The sequence below is a fragment of the Rhagoletis zephyria genome, unplaced genomic scaffold, assembly GCF_001687245.7.
Source record: "Rhagoletis zephyria isolate East Lansing unplaced genomic scaffold, Rhagoletis_zephyria_1.1 Rzeph_scaffold_00882, whole genome shotgun sequence".
Classification (NCBI taxonomy): domain Eukaryota; kingdom Metazoa; phylum Arthropoda; class Insecta; order Diptera; family Tephritidae; genus Rhagoletis; species Rhagoletis zephyria.
The window spans coordinates 1-23,191 of record NW_016157966.1 but is presented as its reverse complement, the minus strand read 5'-3'; the positions used below and the strand labels follow the sequence as shown (position 1 = coordinate 23,191).

Here is a 23,191-nt window from a genome sequence, read left to right as displayed (position 1 = left end):
GTGAAATTGGATGTAAGAGTTTTTACCATGAAAATCCGAAATTTCAATCTCATCAACCTCCCAACACAGTCCCACCAACTCGTTCTCCTCAGTGAGCGTTTTAATTTCGTCAGGTGCTGCTGTGGTATTAGTCGACGTCGGAGACTATGAGCTTGACTTTTTCATGTTTGGTATGTATGTCCACTACTATTTGTAGACATCAATGTCAGTGTTTTCGCAACCACGCACACACACACACACACACACACACACACACAGTAGTATATTAAATTCCTTTTGATTATAATTTCATTGCTGTTTGCTGTCCGCAAATAAATGCATTTGCCTGCCAGCCAACCAGCTAGCCAGCTAGTCTGCCAAGCTTAGTATATATGTATGTAATTGCGGCAGAGGTAAACAACACTTTTTGGCTTGCAATTTGTTGCCACATACAGACTTCATACTTTTGCTAAAATTAACTCACACAATTTTGTTATATTTTTAAACTGGACATAAACTTTTTGGTAATTTAGACGCTAGACACATAAAACTGAACATAAACAAAAACATTTTTGGTCACTGAAGAATCGGACAAACATTTCGAATCATTATGTCCAATAAATATTCCTGCATTTTAAGACCGGACATGCAATTCAAATAACTGGACATAAATTTTTGTTAATCAAAAAACTGGACATTCATTTTGGATAATTTAAAAACTGCAACTAATTTAAAGGCTGAAGATAAACTTTTGGTTATTTTGAAAATGGCATAAAATCTTTGATAATTTTAAAGTTGGACATGGATTTTGGTATTTAGAAAATTTTTATTCAGTTTAAATCTGAAAAGCCATTTTTGGTAATTTAAAAAAGGAACATAAATTTTGGGTAAACCTAAAACTAAACATAAATATTTAGTAATCAAAGATTAGCGCATACATTTTAAACTGGACATAAATTTTTGGTATTTTTTAAACACGACATAACATTTATGGTCATTTAAAAATTGCACATACAAATTTGATAGTTTACATACCAGAATACATTTATTTTTTTTTTTTTTTCAATTTAAAAAGTCGACATAAATTTTTATAAATTGAGGGCAACACTGATCATACAGTTTTAGCATTAACATAAAACTTAGTGTTGGGAAATATCGCGTACATATGTATGAGTGAGTATCGAGTTCTTCGGTATCTATACTCATAAGGATCGGGTATTTTTAAAGTACAAGTACTTTTTTTTAAATATATGTATGATGGCAGGTGGTGAAGAAATCTCACAAGCTCTCTCAGTACTTTATTAAACATTAACACATTAAAAATAACGGTACTGGGGACAAGTATAGTACTCTTCACAACTTGAAATTGGGTACATTTATTTCTGAATACCAGTAAATGTAAATACCGTACTCTACTTTTATTCGGCACTTAGTACTGAGAATTTTGACTCGGCATCGATACTTTTAAAAATCGGGCACTTTCAATCGTTTTGAGAATCGATTTCGGAGTACTTTTGGTACTGCACACTATCCAACAATAATAAAAATAGAATCGACTTTAAGCCATCTTAAATGCTGGACATAAATATGTACATATATTTATTTTAATTTGCTATACGGTTTTAAAAGCTGTTCTCTAAAGGGAGTATGAAAAGCCAACCTTCGTATAAATAAAACTTTATTTGACTTTCAGATACATTTTACTGCCAATCCTGAGCACCAAAAATAAGCTTTGGGTTTATATTTGTTGATTTCGGTTTGACCGACCGCAAAAGCAAACAAAAATGCTGCAAGATTGTGCATGTGAATATGTACATATATGGGCAAATCTAAAAAATAGGTACACTTTCAAAAAAAAGTTTTAATTTTTAAATTTGTGGTGTGCGCATGTTTTATATATCATTTTATTCGTAATCTCTTAATGAATCGATTAATATAAGTGTAATTCATTTTCATCAAATGCTTCAAAAGTTAGACGAGAAATAAGCATGAAATAGAAAACAAAAGAATAAGCTGGGTTCAAATAACATTGTTCAAGTTGTAAACTTTGAGCAAAGATTTTGAAAGTTGAACTCACTTAATTGGGATGTTCTAAATTCAATGGCATGCCCTGTTTTACCATATTGGCTCCGGTTTTCGAGATAACGGTACTTGAAAATTTTATTAAATTTTAACTATTTTATAAATAACTCCCTCAGTTTTGAAGTTATTTTACTAAAATTTTGCACATAACAGTTTTTTAATATTACCTTAATTATTCCTTAAAATTATCGAAATAGGTTCACATTAACATATAGCTCCAATACAACTGATTACTCAGATATGTGTTTTTGCGCAATAACTCTAACTTCATATCTGAATAATAAATTGTATGCGTGCTATATGTTAAAGTGAATATACTAAATTTTAACCTGTTTAATTGAAGGAGTTATAACGCAAAACAACGTCTCTGATCAATCAGTTGTATGGGAGCTATATGTTTTAGTGAACCGATTTCGATGATTTTATGGAATACTTAAGGTAATATTAAAAAACGGTGATGTGCAAAATTTTAGTAAAATATCTTCAAAACCCAGGGATTTTTTTTATAAAATAGTTAAAATTTAAGCAAAGTTTCAAGTAACGCTATCTCGAAAAGTGGAGCCAATAGGGTAAAACTTAGGACGCCATTGAATTCAGAAGGCTCCAATTAAGTAAGAGCAACTATCAGAACATTTGTCGAAAAAAAGTTGCTTTGATACCACTCTCGAAATATTCTGACTAAAAGAAGGAGCATCATTAAAAGTTGTAAATCAGGGTTTTTACACACTTCTAGAGACAAATTTTTTGAAGCATTTTACAGGTATATGTAAATTTATAAGGACTAGCAGTTATAGAAAGATTTAGATCGTTTCGTCGTATTTTCCAAATGTGCCTTCAATTAAAGTGTTTTTGGAATAAAAATTACGCTCAAGATCGCAGAATATTTTATCTTAAAAGTTAGTTTATTCTGAAAGCACACCTCTTGCCAAGGTATCAAATTATTCGTAATTGTTTGTAGAATACAATACATACTTAAAAAGTTCTTAAAACTAAATGCTTCAAAACCTATACGCGATAAACCGAAAATTTTGAAAATTCTGAAATGTAAAGTTACAGACTTTGAGTTACTTGCCATTTCGTTATTTTTTAATGCACACTTTTCTTACCCACTACATATGAAGTGTACACATAAGTGCTAAACGCCGATTTAATTTCAAATCAAAATATGGTGTGCTTCAAAAATTATGACATAACTAATTGTGCCCCTCTTAAAAATTACATAAAAAAATTCACTTGTTTTCATTATTTTTCTTAATTTAAACACCTATAATTCAAAAGTTATGTAGCAAATTGATCCAAATTTTTTTGAGGCTTTAAGTATACGTCAGTGAATTATATCCAAAAGCAACCAGCTTGATTTAGTTTACAATAGTGAAAATAAAGCTAAATAACACAAAGGTTACCTGTTTTTTAGATTTGCCCATAACGTTTATGTATATGCATGTATATTCGTACATTGGTATTGATATCTGGCTAAACATATAGCTTTCATTCATTCAGTCAGAATTACCACAGCCGATTAGGCAACCATATGCGAAGCAGTACATACTTTCATATAGTTAAATATACACTTCTAGAAAAATATTTTAATAGAAACCATTAATCGCACTCTAGCTATGCAATTTAAATTGAAACTTTGAAATATAGTAATATCTTCTTAGAAATCAAGAGAAAAACGTTATCGTAAATAATTATACTTTTACAGAATTTGGCAGCCAATTTCACTAAAGCAATTTTAGGGAAAAATGATTTTAATTTTTTTAATTGTATATGGAAATTGACAGAGAATTAAAAATCATTTTGCATTTAAATAGCTGGTGGTTCTAAAAAAATTGTATAAGATGAAAATGTATGGTCAAATGGTTGCTAATGTCACTTCAATAAATTTTTGAGCAAAACCTTTTGATGAGGTCTAAAACTATGTATGTAGTACCCTTGTGATCAGCTGATTAAGTTAAGTGACATTTTGACCAGTTTTGGCTATTTTTCTTTTGTTTATGTAATGTTTGTCAGTTTTTTTTTATTAAATTTTAGCACATTACATACCCAGCAATACCTAACACCGTTTACAAAAAAACACTAAAATTTAGAACGCTATAAAACTGCATACCTAAAATTTTTATAACAATGTTTAATAAAACGTTTAAAATTTTTGTATGTAATTGTTAAATTTTATCGAATTTTTATAAATTTTCTAAGTAGTTTGATATGTGGATTAATGTTGTGCTGGTTATGTCATGTGCTAGAGTTTTATAAAAAAAAAATAAAAACAATGGATAAACAATAAAAAAATAACCAAAACTGGTGAATATAACACTTAACTTAATCAGCGACCACAAGTGTATATATGTATGTATATTAGTAAAAGGCAAAAAAAAAATCTTGCTATGCGACCGGAATTCTCAGAGGTCGCGTATCGAGCGGTCAGTCAATGTAATTTTCTAGGATCAATCAAAAATTTCGAAATCATAAGAAAACATTAGTTACTTTTACGCCATTTAAGTATTATGCAGATTCAGATTCTTTAAATTTCTAAATTATTTTCTTTTAATCAGTTTTACTTAGCTTGCCCGATTTGGGTTAAATCTAATAATACGTAACTACATAGCTAAGAAAAAAGTTTGGAAATTAAAGAAGCTGAGTCTGCATAACAATTAAATGGCATATATTTAAACGATATTTTATTACAGTCTCGGGCGTTTTGATTTTTTCCTAAAAAGTTATATTGCCCTCAAAAGAGAAGAAATTATTTTCTTACGTATGTATGTATATATATAGGACATCAGCGGTATCAACCAGCTTACATGACTACTTAAAATTTTTTTATTAAAATCTATCTTCTAATATATGTACAAGTAAAGGCCAATTAAAAAAATCATTGACCTGTTGAAAGTTTAGTTGTTTTGCCATAACCACACCGACTGGTTAATTAATTTAATAAGCAATAATTTCTTTGGAAAACTCATTCAAATCATATATGCACGTCTATGCATTATATTGTTTGCCCAATTAGTTAAATATTTTGTTGAATTTCAAGGCATAATTAGTACAGCAGAGAAATTGTATTCATTATTGTTGTTCATGGCATATTGAAATATTATGTGCATCACAAATTTTGTAGCCATTTGATCACATTGTTGCTTAGTTGAATCTCAATGCTAACAAAAATCAATATTGCACCCAAATTAACTGTGTCTCTTATTAGTATTTAGATATGTACTAATTGCCCATGTAGCTCCATGTTGATGGTTGCATGTCAATTAATATAAATCTTTTTTATGCTTTAATTGTATTTTTAAGTATCCATGCTGATGAAGGAACTTGCCGGCAATTTATGGGGTGCTTGGTAATAGTTTTGTGTTTTCTATGTGCAAATTATATGCGAATTCAAACTAATCTCAAGAAGTGGAAAACTCGAACCTCAAAATTTTACCAGTTAGTCAAAAACATATTTATCGTCAATCTTCTCCTGCAATGATGATGCCGCTAGAGAAAGGCGGACGGTTTTAGTGTCCCGCGGACTTCGACCTTCACAGGGGTAGCAGGCCTTAATAAAATATATTTTCCTGGCTTGCAAAGTACTTTTAAAAAAAATCCTGACTTCAGAGCGAAAACCTAAAAACGCAGTTTTACTATATTTGACCCCTAGTTTCGTGGGTATTTTGATTGCTTTGTGTGCTTTGAAATTTTTTAGTTTATGTCGCATAATGTTATCATTTTCCGATGTGTGTTTACGGATGTGTGCCTTTTAAAGAAAATCAACTCTTAAATAATATTATAGTGGCTACATTTGTGTCCGATTTTTGCTCTTCGCCACAACTGCAGAAGCTATTGTTATCCTGTCTGTTAGCTGGTTGAATGTCCGACAGATGCTTGAATGAATGCTTTCTGATATTCACACACACACACACCTTTTCATATAATATTTAAATATATTTTACCTATCTTTATCATTCTTACAGACAAACGTATGTACATATGTACGTTAAACTAAAAAGCTCTGTGTGTTATCGTACGTTTTAAGAATTATCTACGCATGACAGCAGATGTGGTTGCTATTGTTAGATACTTCTATGAATATTTTTATTAAAGTGGTTTTTCTTGTCTTTTTACTTGCCACATTTGCTGAGCTTGCTAACATGTTAACGTACATTTTATATTTAAATTAAAAGTTATACATATATGTGCATACATAAGTAGATACATACTATTTCTCGATGTACACTGAGAAAAGTGTCAGCTGAATACATACATACATACATTTAGTTGCCGTAACTAAACTCTTTTTCTCATATTTTCGTATGCTTTTTGGAGTGAGCGAAATTTTAGGAGATCTAGTGAATAATGCCATAAGTAACTAATAAAACAATTAAGACATACATACATAATTATGTAAGTATTCCTTTTATTTTTTTGGAAATAGAAAATTTGAAATTTTTGTAAAAATATTTTATGGGTATTTTCGATTTGTACGAAAACAGCTTCGTTGGATTGTGCTCTTCTTCTCAGGGGTGTCTACAACTAGGGGGTTAAGAGTGCTTATTTCTATAATTTTCTTCTATTAACAATATCAAATTGACTTTCGGGTATTAAATAGGTAGGTTAAATAGGTATGCCAATTAAATAATGTTTGTACGTAGAACCTTCCCAGTTGAGTACAGCAAACGCCAAGCATTGGAAAACTTTATAGGGAATATTGCTTTTGCCCATTAGCTGCTATCTAATCTTTGTAGCTCTATTAATGAAAAAGAAAAAATCGAACATAATAATATCTAAACCTAATAATTAATGCATAATAAGCTGCATGAAAATCAATCGGTAACAAATTTAAATTTCAATTATGGTATTCTAGTACTTTACTCATATATTTATATATATATATAGTATGTAAGCTAGTGCATTATTTAATTAAAATAATTTATGCTACATACTTACATACACATATATGGACATATGTATGTAATAAAGTAATATGTATATTGAAATGTAATTTAATATTTATTTAACGCTTCACATACAAATCCATTTATAAATATTATCACTTATCTTTATCTATTAATGCTTGCAATCGTAAAGCGGATATAATACAGGATGTTACGCTCTAACGGAGAGCGCCTGAAGTAAGTTTGTATGAGTATTGCATTCACAGCGAAAGTAAAATTTGATGAGTGAAATAGAATAATAAATAAATTATCAAATGAAGAAGAGTAGAAACACGCACACCAAACACTCACAGGCACATATACATACATATGCATATATATATATATATACAATATAAATGTACTGCATATTCTACCATTCTCTTATAAAAATTAAAATAAATTTAAAAAATTTAAAAATTCCGTGCTCATACAGTGACTCAAACACGCGTTGACTTTCTTTTATTAAACACAACATTTTAAGTTGAATTTTTTTTTTTTTGTTATTTTTCTATAAAAATAATGTCGAAGCTTTAGCCAAAACGATATAAATCAAAGTTTCAAAATGTATACAAAATCTACGAAAAATCAACAAAGTTTCATTAAAATTTCGTTGATTTTTTGAAAATTTGTTACGAACGGTCTCCCTCCATTTTATTTCATTAGGAAATTCATGCTTATATGGAAAAAGTTGCAAAAATTCCTCAGCAAAAAGAAAAAATTATTAAAAATCAACGGGATTTTTATGCAGCTTGAAACTTGCACTCCGTTGGACTATAATTGTACCCAAAAATTTTGTAAATATTCTCATTAAGAACTCCAAATTTTTATGAAAATTTTTTGAATTTTCCTAAATTTTGTATAAACTTTGAAACTTTGATATAAGCTTGGACAACATTTTTATTGAAAAAGAAAAAAAAAACTTAAAAAACGTTTTAAATATTAAACACCAACACGCGAATACTTGTTTAGGTCATTGTAGTTTAAGCAAAAAATTTTTACTAATTTTTCAAACACAAATTTTTCCAAATTATAATTTTTGTATAACACTAGTTTTTATGATTACAATTTTTCTATAATTTTTTGCTAGGCCTAAGCTCCATAGAAAGAGAATGGCATTTCCGCCTTAGCTATAAATAGTTATGTACACATAACAGTAAAAAATACTTACTCGAACGCAAAGGATGCTCTATGACAAAATTATTGACAAAATTATTATTTTTTTACTTAGATGCTTCCGTAGTCACAAAAAATGCCAGATTTTAGGCTCGCAATTATAGATTTAATGATAAATAATTTTAAAACGAAATATTTAAAAACGATAGTTTTTGGTTGTTATTTGTTTTACGTTTAGTTATGTTTTTTACTTTTTTGTTTATTTTTTGTTTGCATTCCTAAATGCTACAAATTTTTATTTTCGCAAATAATAAAACTATTCAATCGATTACACTCAATAAATAAGCATACACACATAAAATTATTTGTTATTTTCTTTTTCCTTCTAACCTAACTAATTTCCCCATCTTCTTCTCGTCTCTTCGCCAGATTCACCATATCACGACGTAAGCGGCCTACCCAACCCCTACAACATGGAGCATATGGAACAGGATGAAGTGATACCGCCACAGCAGCACATGTCACTCAGCTATGATGACAGCTACGAGGGTGAATACTCGTCAACGCCCAATTCACGCAATCGACGTGTCATACGCGAAATTATCGTCTAATAGAATAGAAAAAATAAAAAAAATAAATTAAAAATAGAGAGTGAAAACAAAATTAATAAAACCCCTTTTTGGATAAGAAGAGTGTTGTTAAATAAAATGCATCGCGCGTAGAGTATGTGTGATTCGAGTGAGGCCAAAAAAAAAAAACGAAGCAAAACATAACAACACAAGCCGTGCATACGTTTACAAATAAGTTAAACAAAATGAAACGCCCTCGCGAAAGCCAGAAATGTTAAGCGAAATATTTTACAAAACCACTTTTTATATTTTTTTTTTTTTTGTTTTGTGAAAATAAGTTTATTCTTATGTAAGTTAAGCGAGTAAAAGCGAAGGAGAGGAAAAATAGAAAAGTGTGAGTGAAATCAAAATAAGCGCCCCAGCACAGCATCAATTTACTGCAGCAGAAACACAAACACACACACACACACACACAGACTGAAATATCTCGGCAAGCAGCTACATGTAGTACATACAAACAAAAAGAATGAGCACTGATTGTTTAGCATTTTTTGACGAAAAGTCAATATTTCTCGCTGGCTTTAAATAATAAGAAATTCACACACACCCACTCACATGCGTAGCAAGCAGCGGGCGTTGCATGCAACATAGCATACTTATGGGAGTAGAGTTGCACATAAACACATAAACACACACGCACCCACCCACACCAACGCATTTCTGGTTTATCTCTCTGCTGTTTGCATTTGTGCAAGTGCCATTCAAACATACATACATACATGCATACATATGTATGTATGTACGAGCATGCATATTGCATGCAACCTTCGTTTCTTTGCCACTTTTATGCACTCGCGCACTCAATCACTCACTCACTCACTCACTCACTCCTGAAACGCATACATTTCGCTAACACTCGCTGCATTCATTCTTCAGAGCTAATCATGTATTCATTCAAGCATTCCTTCTGCTGCGCTCGTTTTACATACAAACAAACATAAATATTTACACTGTCTACACCCAACGAAAAATCAACGAAAAGCAAAAACAACAAGAAACGTATTCAACGTATTTGAGAGTTGCCATTTTTTTTTTTTAGAATTCTTAGTTTATAAAGCAAAGGAATAAGTATAATTTTTTTATAAGCAAAAAAAAGGAAACGAAAAAGTACGACAAACTCTTCTACTAACTAATTAAGTGTATGCAAATTATGTACTATAAATACATATGTACAAACATACATACGCGTATTTTCGAGACAAATTTTCGGAATGAGCTTCTGGTGCTTTGCGCGCGTGACATGCTGAGGTAGTGGCAAATACCATCTATTTATTATCCATATTCTGTTGACTGTAAAAAAGGCAAGAAAATAAAAATTTAAAAATAATTAAGATTGTAGCTAAATGTGAAAATATGTCGGTAAGTGCGTGTGTACTTAAGCGTAAATGCGGAAAAATTTGCTAGATTTTCGTTTTTTTTTTTATTAAAATAAGCTGCCAAATGAAAACGCGAAAGGAATTACTTACCCAACAAAGAAAAAAATCATACATAGAAAAAATAAAACACACATTTTGTACATTAGTGCAGCGCTATACTTTTAATGAAAAATTAAGAAAATATATAAATTATGGCAAATCATGGCAACGATTGTCGCAAATTAGCAACAAAGAAATGAGTACGATTTTGAACACATTTTTTCACAATCTTCAAATTTTTTTCAACTTTTTTGGCTTTAATATGAAGATCTTTCGAACTCATCAAATGCCATATGCATATTTTTGTTCAAAACAAGCTTTTTTGCATAATTTTATTCACGTATGTACATACATATGTATGTTAGGGTGGTTCAGAAAAAAAAAATTTTTGTTCCTCGGAACCATGCTCAAATGTTTAAACTAAATAAGTCTTGAAAAATATGAGCCCATAAGAATAACAGGAATTTTTTTATTTTTTTTAATTCTGATTTTTATATTTAACGAACTGTAAAGGTATAGAGAATGGAGCGCTCTATAAAAAAGGTCAAAAGTCATTTTTCGATAAGTCAACTCGGTCAAGAGTTATTCGAGGTCAAAGTCGAATGAATGGGTTCATATTTTCTGAGACTTATTTTGGCGTCTAAACGAAACTTTTGAGCATGGTTCCGAGGAAAAAAATTAAAATTTTTCTGAATCACCCTAATGTATATTGTAGTTATTTTAAAACTTTTGGAATGAATTTGAAAACCCTATATGAAAAGTATTCATTTTCTAGTTTTAACAATACTCTTATACGCCTTTTTGCAATTAAAGAACACAAAGACGCTTTAGCTCGGTCTTAAAAACGCAGTCTCCATCATAACGAGAAAATATTATGGATAAAAAATTTAAGTGCAAAAGAACGAATATTTTTTAGAGAAAAAAGAAAATCACAAAATAACGATTTAATTTTACCGAAAAAAAATAAAAATCGAAATTCCGATTATTATTGATCGGAAAAATAAAAATCAAAAAACAACAATGATCTAAAAATAAAGATCTTTATAGAAATTTTTGGGATATTTTTCTAGTTTCGAAGTTTTTAACTTGAACCCAAATCTCGATAAAACTTTTCAGTTAAAAAAAAAATTTATATACTTTAGTACAATTTTATAAAAAGTTTGACATTTTTTTAGAAATCTATCGATGTACATATACGATTGCAGATTTTTATTTACAATTTTATATAAACTTGCAATAGAATTATAAATTTTTTTTAATTTTTGTTTTTTTAAATTTTTTATATATAATTTTTTCAACTTTTTTTTGTTTTCTTATTAAACTTTCAGTAGGGTTATCACTGTATTGCCGCACAGATTAAAAACTCTCTAGTAGTTAAAATAAAATTTTTGTTCATTTCTTAACTATTTTATTGAGTTTTTTTAAAATATACTAAAAGTACGTGAATAAATTTAATGCAAAATACACACAGAAAAAGTAAATGACATCTCTCTATTAGAGGAGTATTCCGCTAATTAAAATCGATGAAAATTTTAAAAATAATTTACTTATTTATTATTACCAAACGCCCACAAAACACAAAAAATTAAATTGTTGATACATTTGTACTTGTTTTTGCATTTGTTCACACACAGCACCATTTTTTTTTTTTTGATAGTAATAACATTTACTGTGTTATAAGATAGAAGTGTATTATTGATTGATTATAAAAAAATAATACACTACTGCACAGCCTGAAGTACACCAGAACTTGCTCAATTTTTGAAAATATTCTAACAGAGGTATTCGCTTTAATTTTTTTTTTGAAAATTTTGCTGTTCTAACCATTTACATTTACTCTGCTCTTCCACTGTTTTTTTTTCAAGTTTCTTTTTTTAATTCGGCGCATCCTCACGTTTGTTTAGTAACATATACATACATAGTTTAACACACTTACATACTTTTCGTTGCATAAAACGTAGTGTAAGTTATATTTTAGTATAATTTTAAATAAAGTGCCACTAGTGTGAGTGAATGTATCAATAAACAAAAATTAGCCTAAAATTGTAATGATAACATAAAATTGAGTTGAGCATAAAAAGCGAATAAAAGCCACAAACTGACATAGTTTTTAAGGCAGCACCTTTCGGTTGGCGGCAAAAAGCGGCTGAGTGGATTTTCCCGTAATCCATATTCAATATAACCTTTGGCCACTAACTGTTCTCTAACAATTTTTTTTTTGTTTCCATCAAGGCGTTTCTGTGCTCTTCTACCATATATATATTAACATAATTAAAAGCACTCGTAAGTTCGCTAAAAGCTTCTATGCGTTTTAAATATTCTCACTTTGTTTACCTTTTAAGTTCGATGAAAGCTTTAATGTACCTATTAATTTAATTTTTTTTTTCTACCGGAAACTTCTGAATTGGTTATATTAGTGGCTTTAATATCCTTTGGAGTGCATTTGTGGACCGCTCCAAGCTGAAACGGTGCTGTCTTAGAAGAGAAAAAATTAACAACAGATGAAAGGTTTATACAAATCTTTCGGATTTTCGAATCAAGCGACTGTGTTGAAAAAGTATGCATTTTTTTATTTCTTTGAAGGTTCTTCAATCCAAAATACAAACGGTTAAGGAGCGTTTACAATGTCAATAGAGTTGAGCGATTTTGTTTTTATCACGTTCCTCAATATCAGTTTCGAGTGAAATTTTGCGTTTCTAGTGAACAAAATAAAATATTATTTAAAGTACCGCTCCAACTATATTTGCAAGTTAATATGTCAAGAGAGAAACATTTCAAAAACCTATCTCAACACTAAGCTGACATTGTGAACGCTCTTTAAGTTTTGTATTTTATTTGTGGGAAAAAATAGTTTGTGTTTTTTTCTTGAATTATGCGAAAAATTTATTAGAAAAATATCAAAGTTAAGCAAGTAAAACATTCAGCAGTGGCATATTCCTTTTTGGCAACCCAAGCTTCGCTCTATCGGTGTGAAACGGTCACGACCAATGCGCTCTCCCACAGTACACTATGTAACGGGTGATTTTTTAAGAGCTTGATACCTTTTTTTTTTAAAAAAACGCATAAAATTTGCAAAATCTCATCGGTTCTTTATTTGAAACGTTAGATTGGTCCATGACATTTACTTTTTGAAGATAATTTCATTTAAATGTTGACCGCGGCTGCGTCTTAGGTGGTCCATTCGGAAAGTCCAATTTTGGGCAACTTTTTCGAGCATTTCGGCCGGAATAGCCCGAATTTCTTCGGAAATGTTGTCTTCCAAAGCTGGAATAGTTGCTGGCTTATTTCTGTAGACTTTAGACTTGACGTAGCCCCACAAAAAATAGTCTAAAGGCGTCAAATCGCATGATCTTGGTGGCCAACTTACCGGTCCATTTCTTGAGATGAATTGTTCTCCGAAGTTTTCCCTCAAAATGGCCATAGAATCGCGAGCTGTGTGGCATGTAGCGCCATCTTGNGCCTTTTTTATAGAATTTATATCTACAGCGGCCACAGACTGATTTTAGTCTCTGCATCTCCAATCAATCACGACCAAATCATGTTCCTCAGCAGAAACTTTTTAAAGCTTTTAAACAATCTTAACTAAAGGCACCAGTGATGTTCAAAACAGTGCCTGCGGGCAGCACTCTTTAAAGCTCTTACACCAATTTATAATATAAATTTTATATGGACGCGCACAGAATAAAAGTTCGCTCTAATCATAACTTATATGGACCAACGACTATCAGAGAGAGCTCTCTCGGTTTGACGCTCTTTTATATGTACGTGCAAATACTAAAAGCTTTCTGTGATCGCGGCTGCTGTACAAGAGCTTAATATAACTTCTTTTTTTTTTTGTTCTGCAGACAAATTTCCATAGGCGGACTAGAATTCTAGTTTCAATACTTCTGAGCTTTTGTCTGGGTAATTTAAAATTTTTATAAAACTTATATTAAATTTATTTTTCCTTTTGCTTTTGCAAACTGCAACCGAGTAATTGTTGGAAAAATATACTTAAAATTTTGCAAGCTTAAAATTTTCTTTAATTAAAATCATACTTAATTATACATTTTTTCATGAAACCTAGTTGATCTAAATTTCTGCATACTTTTTCTCACATAGTTGTTGAGCTTCCGCAAAAGCTTATGGCCAGTACTTTATCTAAAATGCTTTAAAATAATTATTAAAAATAATTGCAAAACAAACTTCTATACAAAAGTTTAATTTTTTATTTTTTATTTTTTTTTTGGTATGTTCAACAAATACAAAACTAACAACGAAATTGTGTAAATTTTGTTTTGGCAGAACAGCAATGTGGCCACGTTCGCTAATCGAAAAAGTTAGAATGTGTACCTACTTTTTTTTTATTACTTAGCTACTTAATTATTACAATTTTTACAAACACAGAAAATTTTATTTAAATACTGTGTAATTGAAAGTTGCAAGCATAATTTTTGCAACAGTTAAGTGCATTTAAGTTTGTTTGCTAATAAGTTTGTTTACTTCATATTTTTCTACTTAGTTAAGTTTGAGTTTATTAAACAAATTGTGGGTGGTTACAAGTGGTTGAAAATAAATTTATTTTAAAAATAAATGAAAGAAAATGTGTATGTAGTTGCTGTGTTAAGAGCCACTTACAAGCGCAAGTGCCGTTATGTGTTAATAACGAACTACAAAAGTGCTGCAAAAATTTCAATTGAAGCACGAAGAAGAAAAGCAAAAATGAAAAGCAAATTTAAAGTTACAAAATAGAAAATGCGAAATTTTCAGATGGAAGTTGAAAATTTATTTATATTTAAGATGCGCGCCACCAACAAAACAAACTGCAAATTGCATACATACATATAAAATGCATTAAGTGTAATATTCTTTTTTTTTTACTTAAAATTTAATAAGCAAATATTAAAAAACTGCAGAAGCACTTAGTTCTACTTAGCTGTAAGTTACAATTAAGATAAGTGAGAAAAATATGCATACAGACACATTTGTATGTAGGTACATCCATACATACATACATACATACAAGTGTGGTAAGAATAAGTAACAAATAATTGTGCATGAAATACATATAAATACATATATAGAATAGCTAATAAATCTGATTGAAATAAAAAAAAAAATTAATTTACTAAAATTCGAACACATTATTTATACATATGTATGTATGTACGACACACACACCACTGCAAACAAATAAGCAAGTAAATGTAAATATTACAATACATACAAACACACTCATACAAAAATGCATATATGTAATGTAAATGTCTGCAGTTACTTTATACTATAACAAAAGAAAAATAAGAAAAAATTTCAAAAAAAAAATATATATATTAACTAAAAAAATCAAACTTGAATAGTCGTCGAGATGCAGCGAAATGATTGCTATTTACCTACTTAAGTACATATGTAAGTAAGTATACCTACTTATTGCATAAATACAATTATACATAAATATAGCTAATGTAAGTGCATAATACTATAAACAAAAAAAAAAAATAAGTTAAATAATGAAAGAAACGAAACAAAAAAATAATATTTTAAATAATTACTTAATTAAATGTAGTTAAATATTAAATTAAAAAAAAAAAAGAAAAGAAGAATCGTAAAGCGAGGATGCTCCAACAAAATGCAAACAGACAAAAACAAAAGCAGCTCTCGAGTGGCGTTGAGAGCTGTGTGGTGGCATCTGCACAGTGTTGCACACACATCCTCTAGCGAAAATCCATTGCAGTGAATGAGCAATACGAGTATATAGATACAAACTTCTTACTTACATAAATATATAAATTTTCGTTTAAGTGTTCTTTTTTTTTTACTTTGTAAATAGTTATATAATGGCATTTTAGTTAGTTTTATTGTATTTTAGTACAATGTGTGTATGTTTTTTTTTTTTGTGTTTGAATTGTTAACAAATCGACATACAACATTCATACCATACAATAACATTCATACATACATACATACATACACCGTCATTCAATACGAATGCTAACAAAATTACATTACTGATTTTAATTATATATAACGTTTGCTTATAAGTCGATGAATTTACGTACATATGTACTATATGTACATTATTCATGCATACACACAAACACACATTGTGAATTGTAAGAATCTCTTGGAATTTGAATAAATATTTTTTTTTAAATATAAAACAATTATGAATGTGTTTTCGAAAAGGCAATAAAAGGATGGACGGGTTTTTCGCGCTAAAGTAAGTAGATATTAATATTATTTTCTTAACACTGTAATTAAAAACTATTTATTAAATAAAAAAAAAAATTGTTTATTTTTAAACTTGTATTTTAGCTTGAAAGATTTTGACTTTAAAATTAATTTTAGTAACATAAATATTATACGTATTTTAAAATAAATACTATTAATTTTTATTTTCTTATTTTGGTAACAAAAAAACTGAAATATGTACATTTATATGTACCAATTTGAAGCCAAATATGAAAATGGGTCAAATGACCCCTGTCCGTTTGTTGTGAGTTGTTGTTGTAGTTCTTTAAAATAGTTGCAGCTTTAAAAAAAAAGGCGAAAAAATAAAAATCCTTCACTGCCATGCCATTTTTTTTTCTTTCTGGGAACACTCAAAATTACGAATGCCAGCAAACTACCAGGCGACCATAAAGGCGCAGCTAGTCGCCCCAAAAAGCAGAGCCTATTGCTCTACATATTTATCTTCTTTGCATTGGAGAATTGTAGCAACAAATTGTTTGTTCCGATTTTCCACTCGTTCCTGACTCTTGCAGTGTTTAGCGATCGCCGTTACTTTTTCGTATATATGTACTTAGGCATATACGTATGTAGAAGAAGCACAAATGAAATTTGCGTTTGGCGAAAGAAAATAAAAGAAAATTAGTTTTCTTTTGCTTTCTGATCACCTGATGCTTTTCGTGTTTCTGCCATAGAATTCCAGATGATTAGGATAAAAAAAAAATCGACTGAGGTATTCCTTGGCGGTCAACCAGGCGAATATAAACGGAGAGTAAGCTAATACGCGTTATCGTTTTGGATTTTCTTTATTCATTTTAGCTTCGACAATTTCATCAGCGAATAAACGTTCCGCTTTCCAACTCGTTCCTATCCTTACCTTGCCCGCGATCACCGTTACTGGCGAGGGAAAACTTCCTACTCCTTTGCTTTATGAGCACCTGGTGTAATAGGGTACTTTACCTGTCTCTAGAAAAATAGGGGATCAAAAAATCTGAATTTGCTGGCAGTGAAAAAAACAAAGAAAAATGGTTTCCTATTGCTTTATGAGCACCTGTAATTGCGTAATTCTGTCAGATTAGAAAAAATATGCATTATTTCCTTTACTTCCAGCAATATTTATCACTTAATATTTCATCTGGCGGCTTTCGTTGTTGCTGTTATTTCTACATTTAACGTATGACTCTTTTAAAGTTAACGCTAGGTGGCTGAAACACTCACCGCTTTTGTTGTAAGACGATAAGAGTCCAAAAGATTCTGAAAGTTCTCAAGATTTTTCTTCTAATCAAAGTGCACAAAATTATTTTATGTCTAGCTGATATCCACAATATTGATATTACACCAAACTTTGTTTTGCACTCGATGATGTAAGCTCCAACGCTTACGTACGCCAGATTTGAAGAAGTCCGAAAATTGTATAGTCATAATGTTGAGAGGTAAATTTAAATAAATTAATAACTACATTACGAAGAGTCAAAATTATCCATTCCATATATTGATAGTTATTTATTTTTAATTAGTTATATCTGCATTATAATTTGGATTTAAAGTAAAATAATGAAAATACTATTTCTTTCCTTAGAGCTATCCTAACATCCCCGCCTGATTTCACTCCGCTCGATCCAACGCTGAAAATGGAATGTTGCCCGGCTTTCGTTACATTTGCCTTTGCGCTGCTTTTGCTCTGCGTTTCATTTATCTTGCGTTCCAAACTATATAAACACTGTTTCGATATTTCCACTATTCCCATCATGTGCACCTGGCACATAACAAAGGTAAACGGTTTCACACAGTGTCCTCATTTAGTGTTTCGGGCCATAAAATTACATTAAGTCTGTAAAGTAGAGTAGAAAGGGAGTATCATAATAATTAATTAAACTTACTCGTAGTATTTTTGTGTACAGTTTAGTTTTTATTTTCAATATATTTGTAGTTTTTTGAATAAATATGAGAATGATTTGCCTTAAGTTGTAAAAGTTATTTTGGGGGAATACCATTGAAACTTGGGGAATTCTTTCAGGAATTTGGGGTAATTAGCCTTAATGGAGTTGGCATCCCTGACTGCAATTTCGTTTGTTTACGTTTATCAGCTGTTCATTTGACAGCATATTCTTCAAGGCGTTTCTATAAAGGCCTGATTATGCGTACTTCGCATAACATCGCACAACCATTTGTACCAGTGCAATAGAAATGTAACTTAAGAAAATTTGAAGCAAAATCTAAACTCAACAGACCGCTAAGTTTTTAAAAGTTCTGCTAATTTCATGGTAATGGAACACATACAAAATACGTACAAGGTACATACGAAATTACAGTTTGAAGTTTATGCGAAGTAATGCGAAGTATGAATAATCAGACCATAACACGTAGTTTTTGGGTTCAACAGTTGCCAGCAGTTTCGTAGCAGCTGAGCTAAACAGCAACGTTTTATGAACGCGCCCAATGCATCTATAGCTCCTAAGCTGCTTATGCAGTTGGAAAATTTTGTTGAAGCAGTTGATAGCAAATTTAATAGGCTTTACAAAATACAAATAGAAATTTAAGATTGGCCAACTATGAGAGCACTAAATTAGAGCACCTTTTTCACATCCCAAAAACCCAAAATTCGGCTATATCTCAAAAACTGTTCTTCTCTCTTACATTTTAATTTCGTATTCGGATTTAGAGAAAAATTTAACATTACAATGCATATAAAAATGTCGCTGGTCGTATAATTTTTTTCATTTCTGTAAACGTGTATTATTGTCGACGAAAAAGCAAGGCGGACCCGAGTGCGTTCTATGTTGAAAAACTTGTAGTCCTGTTTCCACATCCAATACAAGTTATATATCGTTGGAACGCTTAGAAAAAAAGCCGCTTGCAAATTTTTGCAAAAAGAAAAAATTTACCAAACAATTACACGGAGCTACAAAAAAGTAATGAAATATACCCGAAACAAAACCTAGTGTAAGTTGTAGTTTTGGTCAAGTCCACCATGAAAATAGGTTCTTTATAGTTCCTGAACCCTCCACTTTTTTCCAATACAACCGTTATGTTCGTACTTGATGCACTTTAGACCGAACATGTTTTGAAAAGAGGATTTACAGACTTTTATGTAATAATGTATAACAATAAATTGTTAGACTTATCTTGTTGGAAGTTTTCATCGGTTAAATTTTAATAAAACCCTATTTTTCTATTTTTTTATTATTTTCGAATTGGCCATATAGAAACGTCTTTTACACATTGGTTACCAGTAACCTTAGCAACAACGTGGTGGAGTTTAAAAAAAAAAATATTAGGGAAGTGGTTTCAGTGAGGAACCATTTTCTACTGTGTCTCTTAAACGAATTAAATGGCTATTTCGCAGTTAGAAAGATGTTTTAAGTCGTCGCACAGAGAGCACGTGTTGTCTGGTAAGTAAATAAATCTTATAAATTAAATTTTAATAGTTAATAATTGAAGTTCATTACATAATACCTCTTACGAATACAAAAGTACGTACTTCAGGCAAACAAATGACAAATGAAAATACGCAATATTGAAATTGCAAAATAAATAATAAATAAAGGACAATATTGTCCCTCTAATCAAAGCAATGAAAATCTAATGAATAAAAACGACCATAATGGAATAAACAGCAATAACAGTAATCGAAGAGAAGTAGTGCTGGGGATGGGAAATGCCTTGAAATGCGGGCGGTGACAACCATATTGGCAAGAGGTGACATTAGCTGACACACAAACGAGCTTATTTACCAATGTACATATGTATGTATGTGCTTAAAGAGTATACATACATATACATATGCATTATTAAAAAGCCAAGGGTCCAACTACAAAGAAACGCGCACAAATCAGTTGGCCCTGCTCCCAATTTAATTCGTATTAGCAAACAATTTGTGCTGTCAATCAATTTGTAAAGAAAATACTTGTGCATGCCAATGTCTGCACAAACACACATACATATTCATATGTACCTACAAACATACATATGTACATGCAACACATAAATGCTTAACACAAGTTGTCGCCTGCTAACTCGCTCGGCCCACAACAATGTAGCCTAACACACGCTACGTGCCGATTGTCCAGCGCTGAGCGCAGCCCCCCTTCTCTCCAGACAAATGCAACAAAGCAAAAGTGCAATGCACCCATGCAGCGGGCAACCGGCAACCAACAAAATGCAATGTGACACAACTAACCAATTTGCAACAAATTCACTGACAAACCCGTTATTTCGTACCACCTTGCTGTATGGGGGTGGTGAGGTGTAAACGGGTAGAACGGGCATCAGGCGAAGGTGAACGATGAACTCGGCTATAACGGTCATCACGATTTCAAAAGAGTATAGAAAGCGATTAGATAGATACAGACAACTGGCAATTGGTGTCACAATGTTTACTAACAATTGGCGCGCCGTGCGCCTTTTGGGTATGCAATGAATTTTATATGAACTGTTTGTGCGATGAAGGGGAAAATGAGAATGCTCTGCGTTGAATGGGTGGGTGAGTGAGTACCAGTGATGGAAAAGTATGTACAATTGTACTTTTTTCAACCGTTTTTTTTTGAAAGTAAATTCGGTAAAGCACATCATTTTAGGCACATTTAGAACGTTGCCAAACAACTCGTCGGGAAATCGTTTGTTATTTTAACTGGCCATTTTCTGTTGTGTGTTACTTTGTCCAACAGCCTTGGTAAGGGTTTAAGGTCGAACAATTATCTATAGCAGCTCCTTTTAAAATGTCAGATTGAAGTGTTCGGTGGAAAGTGATTATCTTTTTGTCTAGCACTGCTTGAAGAAATGCTGTAATTTTTATAGCCAAACGGGATTAATGTAATAATTCTTATGTCAAAAATGTTCGTACTAAGATTAGATTACAGGAAGATGTCATATCGATTAACTGCAAAGCAGGGATATGTTTTCATACTTTTCACGAATTTGATCTTGCGAAATATGCTTGACTACACATAAAATTGATTTGGTATTTATCGTACATTTGAAACAAAAAATTGTTAGCTTAAATTTATTAATTACTTCTTTTAAATGAGAAAAAAATCTATACATACATACATATAAAAAATTGTAGCAGGCTGATGTCTGTACATTGAAGTGGTCCAAAAATGTATGTAAAAAAAATAAGGTCAGATTTTTAATGCCGGCACCCCCTAGGATTGTTCTATATCGAAAAAACAATTCCCCAATTTTTTTATTTTGAAAAAAAGAAATAAAAAGCTCTCAAAGTTTTCCATGTATTTTATATGGGGAAAAACAATTTTTCGTAGAAATAGTGTAGAATTCTTGAAAATCAACAGTTTTCGATCGGAAAACTTTTCTTATCTTCAGGAGATTCCCAGTAATAATACGCAATTGTCTCTTTATCCATTTTTTCATAGTAACTATATTTTATAGGTCCTCCAAAACCCCTAGAAAATGCAATGGAAAAATCTTTAACCATAAAAAATGGTTAAATAAACAATTGGATATTAATACTGGAAGTCTCCTGAAGAGAACCACAGTTTTCCGATTGAAAAATATTGATTTTTAAGAGTTTTATACCATTTCTACGAAAAATACATGGAAAACTTTGAGCGCTTTGAGCACCCCCTAAATATTTTTTGATTTCAAAATAAAAAAAATAGGGGTATGTTTTTTTTCGATATAGAACAATCCTAGGGGGTGCCGGCATTAAAATTCCAACTTATTTTTTTTGGACCACTCTACTGTACATACATTGAAGATATTAAGGAAAAATTTAAAGTATTTAGAATTTTTATCTGTATGTTTGTTTGCAGTTTTCACCGATGTATTGCCAAAGGTCTAACTTAAATACAGAAAAAAATATTAGAGAGTTACCACCTGTTTAAAAATTTAAGTTAAATTAGATTGATAAGATAAAATGAATATTGCAATATGGCTGCCGAAAATATTTTTGTGGAAGTTTACCATCTTTTTGAAAATGTTTATTAAATTAAATTAATCAAATAAAGGAAGTATTACAATTTGGGTATACAACTAAAGAGATTTAAGAAAGTTTACTGCAAAAAATATTTTTGAAGATGGTTGCGGCTTAGTTGAAAAATTTATTTCAGTAAAATTGATGCAAGTAGAGTTTTTCAAATTACAAAAAAATAGGATTTTCGCTTTCGTGGATGATAAATTCACGATATTTGAATATTTTTGCGACAAATATTTATCTTTTGAGAAATCTTGTAATTTAGCTAGCGGTATCTGTAACGGGGGCGAATAACGACGTACTAAAACAAATGCGCGAGTTACGGCGGGTTAAGGCGTGGATAAAATTGTATTAATTTAATTATTGATCGTAGGAAGCAATTCTAAAGTTTCCCTTGCAGAATTATGTGGAGTTTTAGTAAAATAATAAATATTTGCAATACAAAATTCGAGATTTTTAGTATTTTTATAGAAAATCTCAACAAAACTTAATTCCTTATTTGAGTTAACGAAATTTTTTAATTAATTTACAACTTATATCTAATCATAATTGCTGATCTTTACTATAATTTTTTTAAGTATATTTACCCACCTTTAGGTGCAGTTGTCTCCGCAAATCAGGTAGGCATAATTTAAAAATTAAATTTTCCATCTCTGTTGAGTACGGCAATAACAGGAAGAACTAGCAACAAAATAATTGGATTTCTATTGATATTAAATTTGTATTTGAATAGGAAAGGCATGTTGCCACTGGAGGTAAGCACTGAGCATGGTGATAATGTGGTAGGAGATTCTTCTATTTGTCGTGCGAAAATGTAAACATTTTGATGTCTTATGTCTAAAAAAAAGCGAGATTTTGCTCAGTTTTCTTCTTCTTCTTCTTTTTTGGCGCTGTAACCGCCTAAGCGAT

The 23,191-nt window shown here is 30.8% G+C and overlaps 1 protein-coding gene across 1 annotated transcript in view; it reads left to right on the top strand.

Annotated features, from left to right (window-relative positions):
* The window catches only part of ed (hemicentin protein echinoid), a 104,096-nt gene extending 95,481 nt beyond the window's left edge, over positions 1 to 8,615 (top strand). Inside the window, exons 6-7 of the mRNA XM_017614687.1 lie at positions 7,138 to 7,181; positions 8,529 to 8,615. Of these exons, the coding sequence (XP_017470176.1) occupies positions 7,138 to 7,166 (29 nt within the window). The 3' untranslated portion in view covers positions 7,167 to 7,181; positions 8,529 to 8,615. The remainder of the gene's footprint in view (positions 1 to 7,137; positions 7,182 to 8,528) is intronic.
* Positions 8,616 to 23,191: the final 14,576 nt, after the last annotated feature.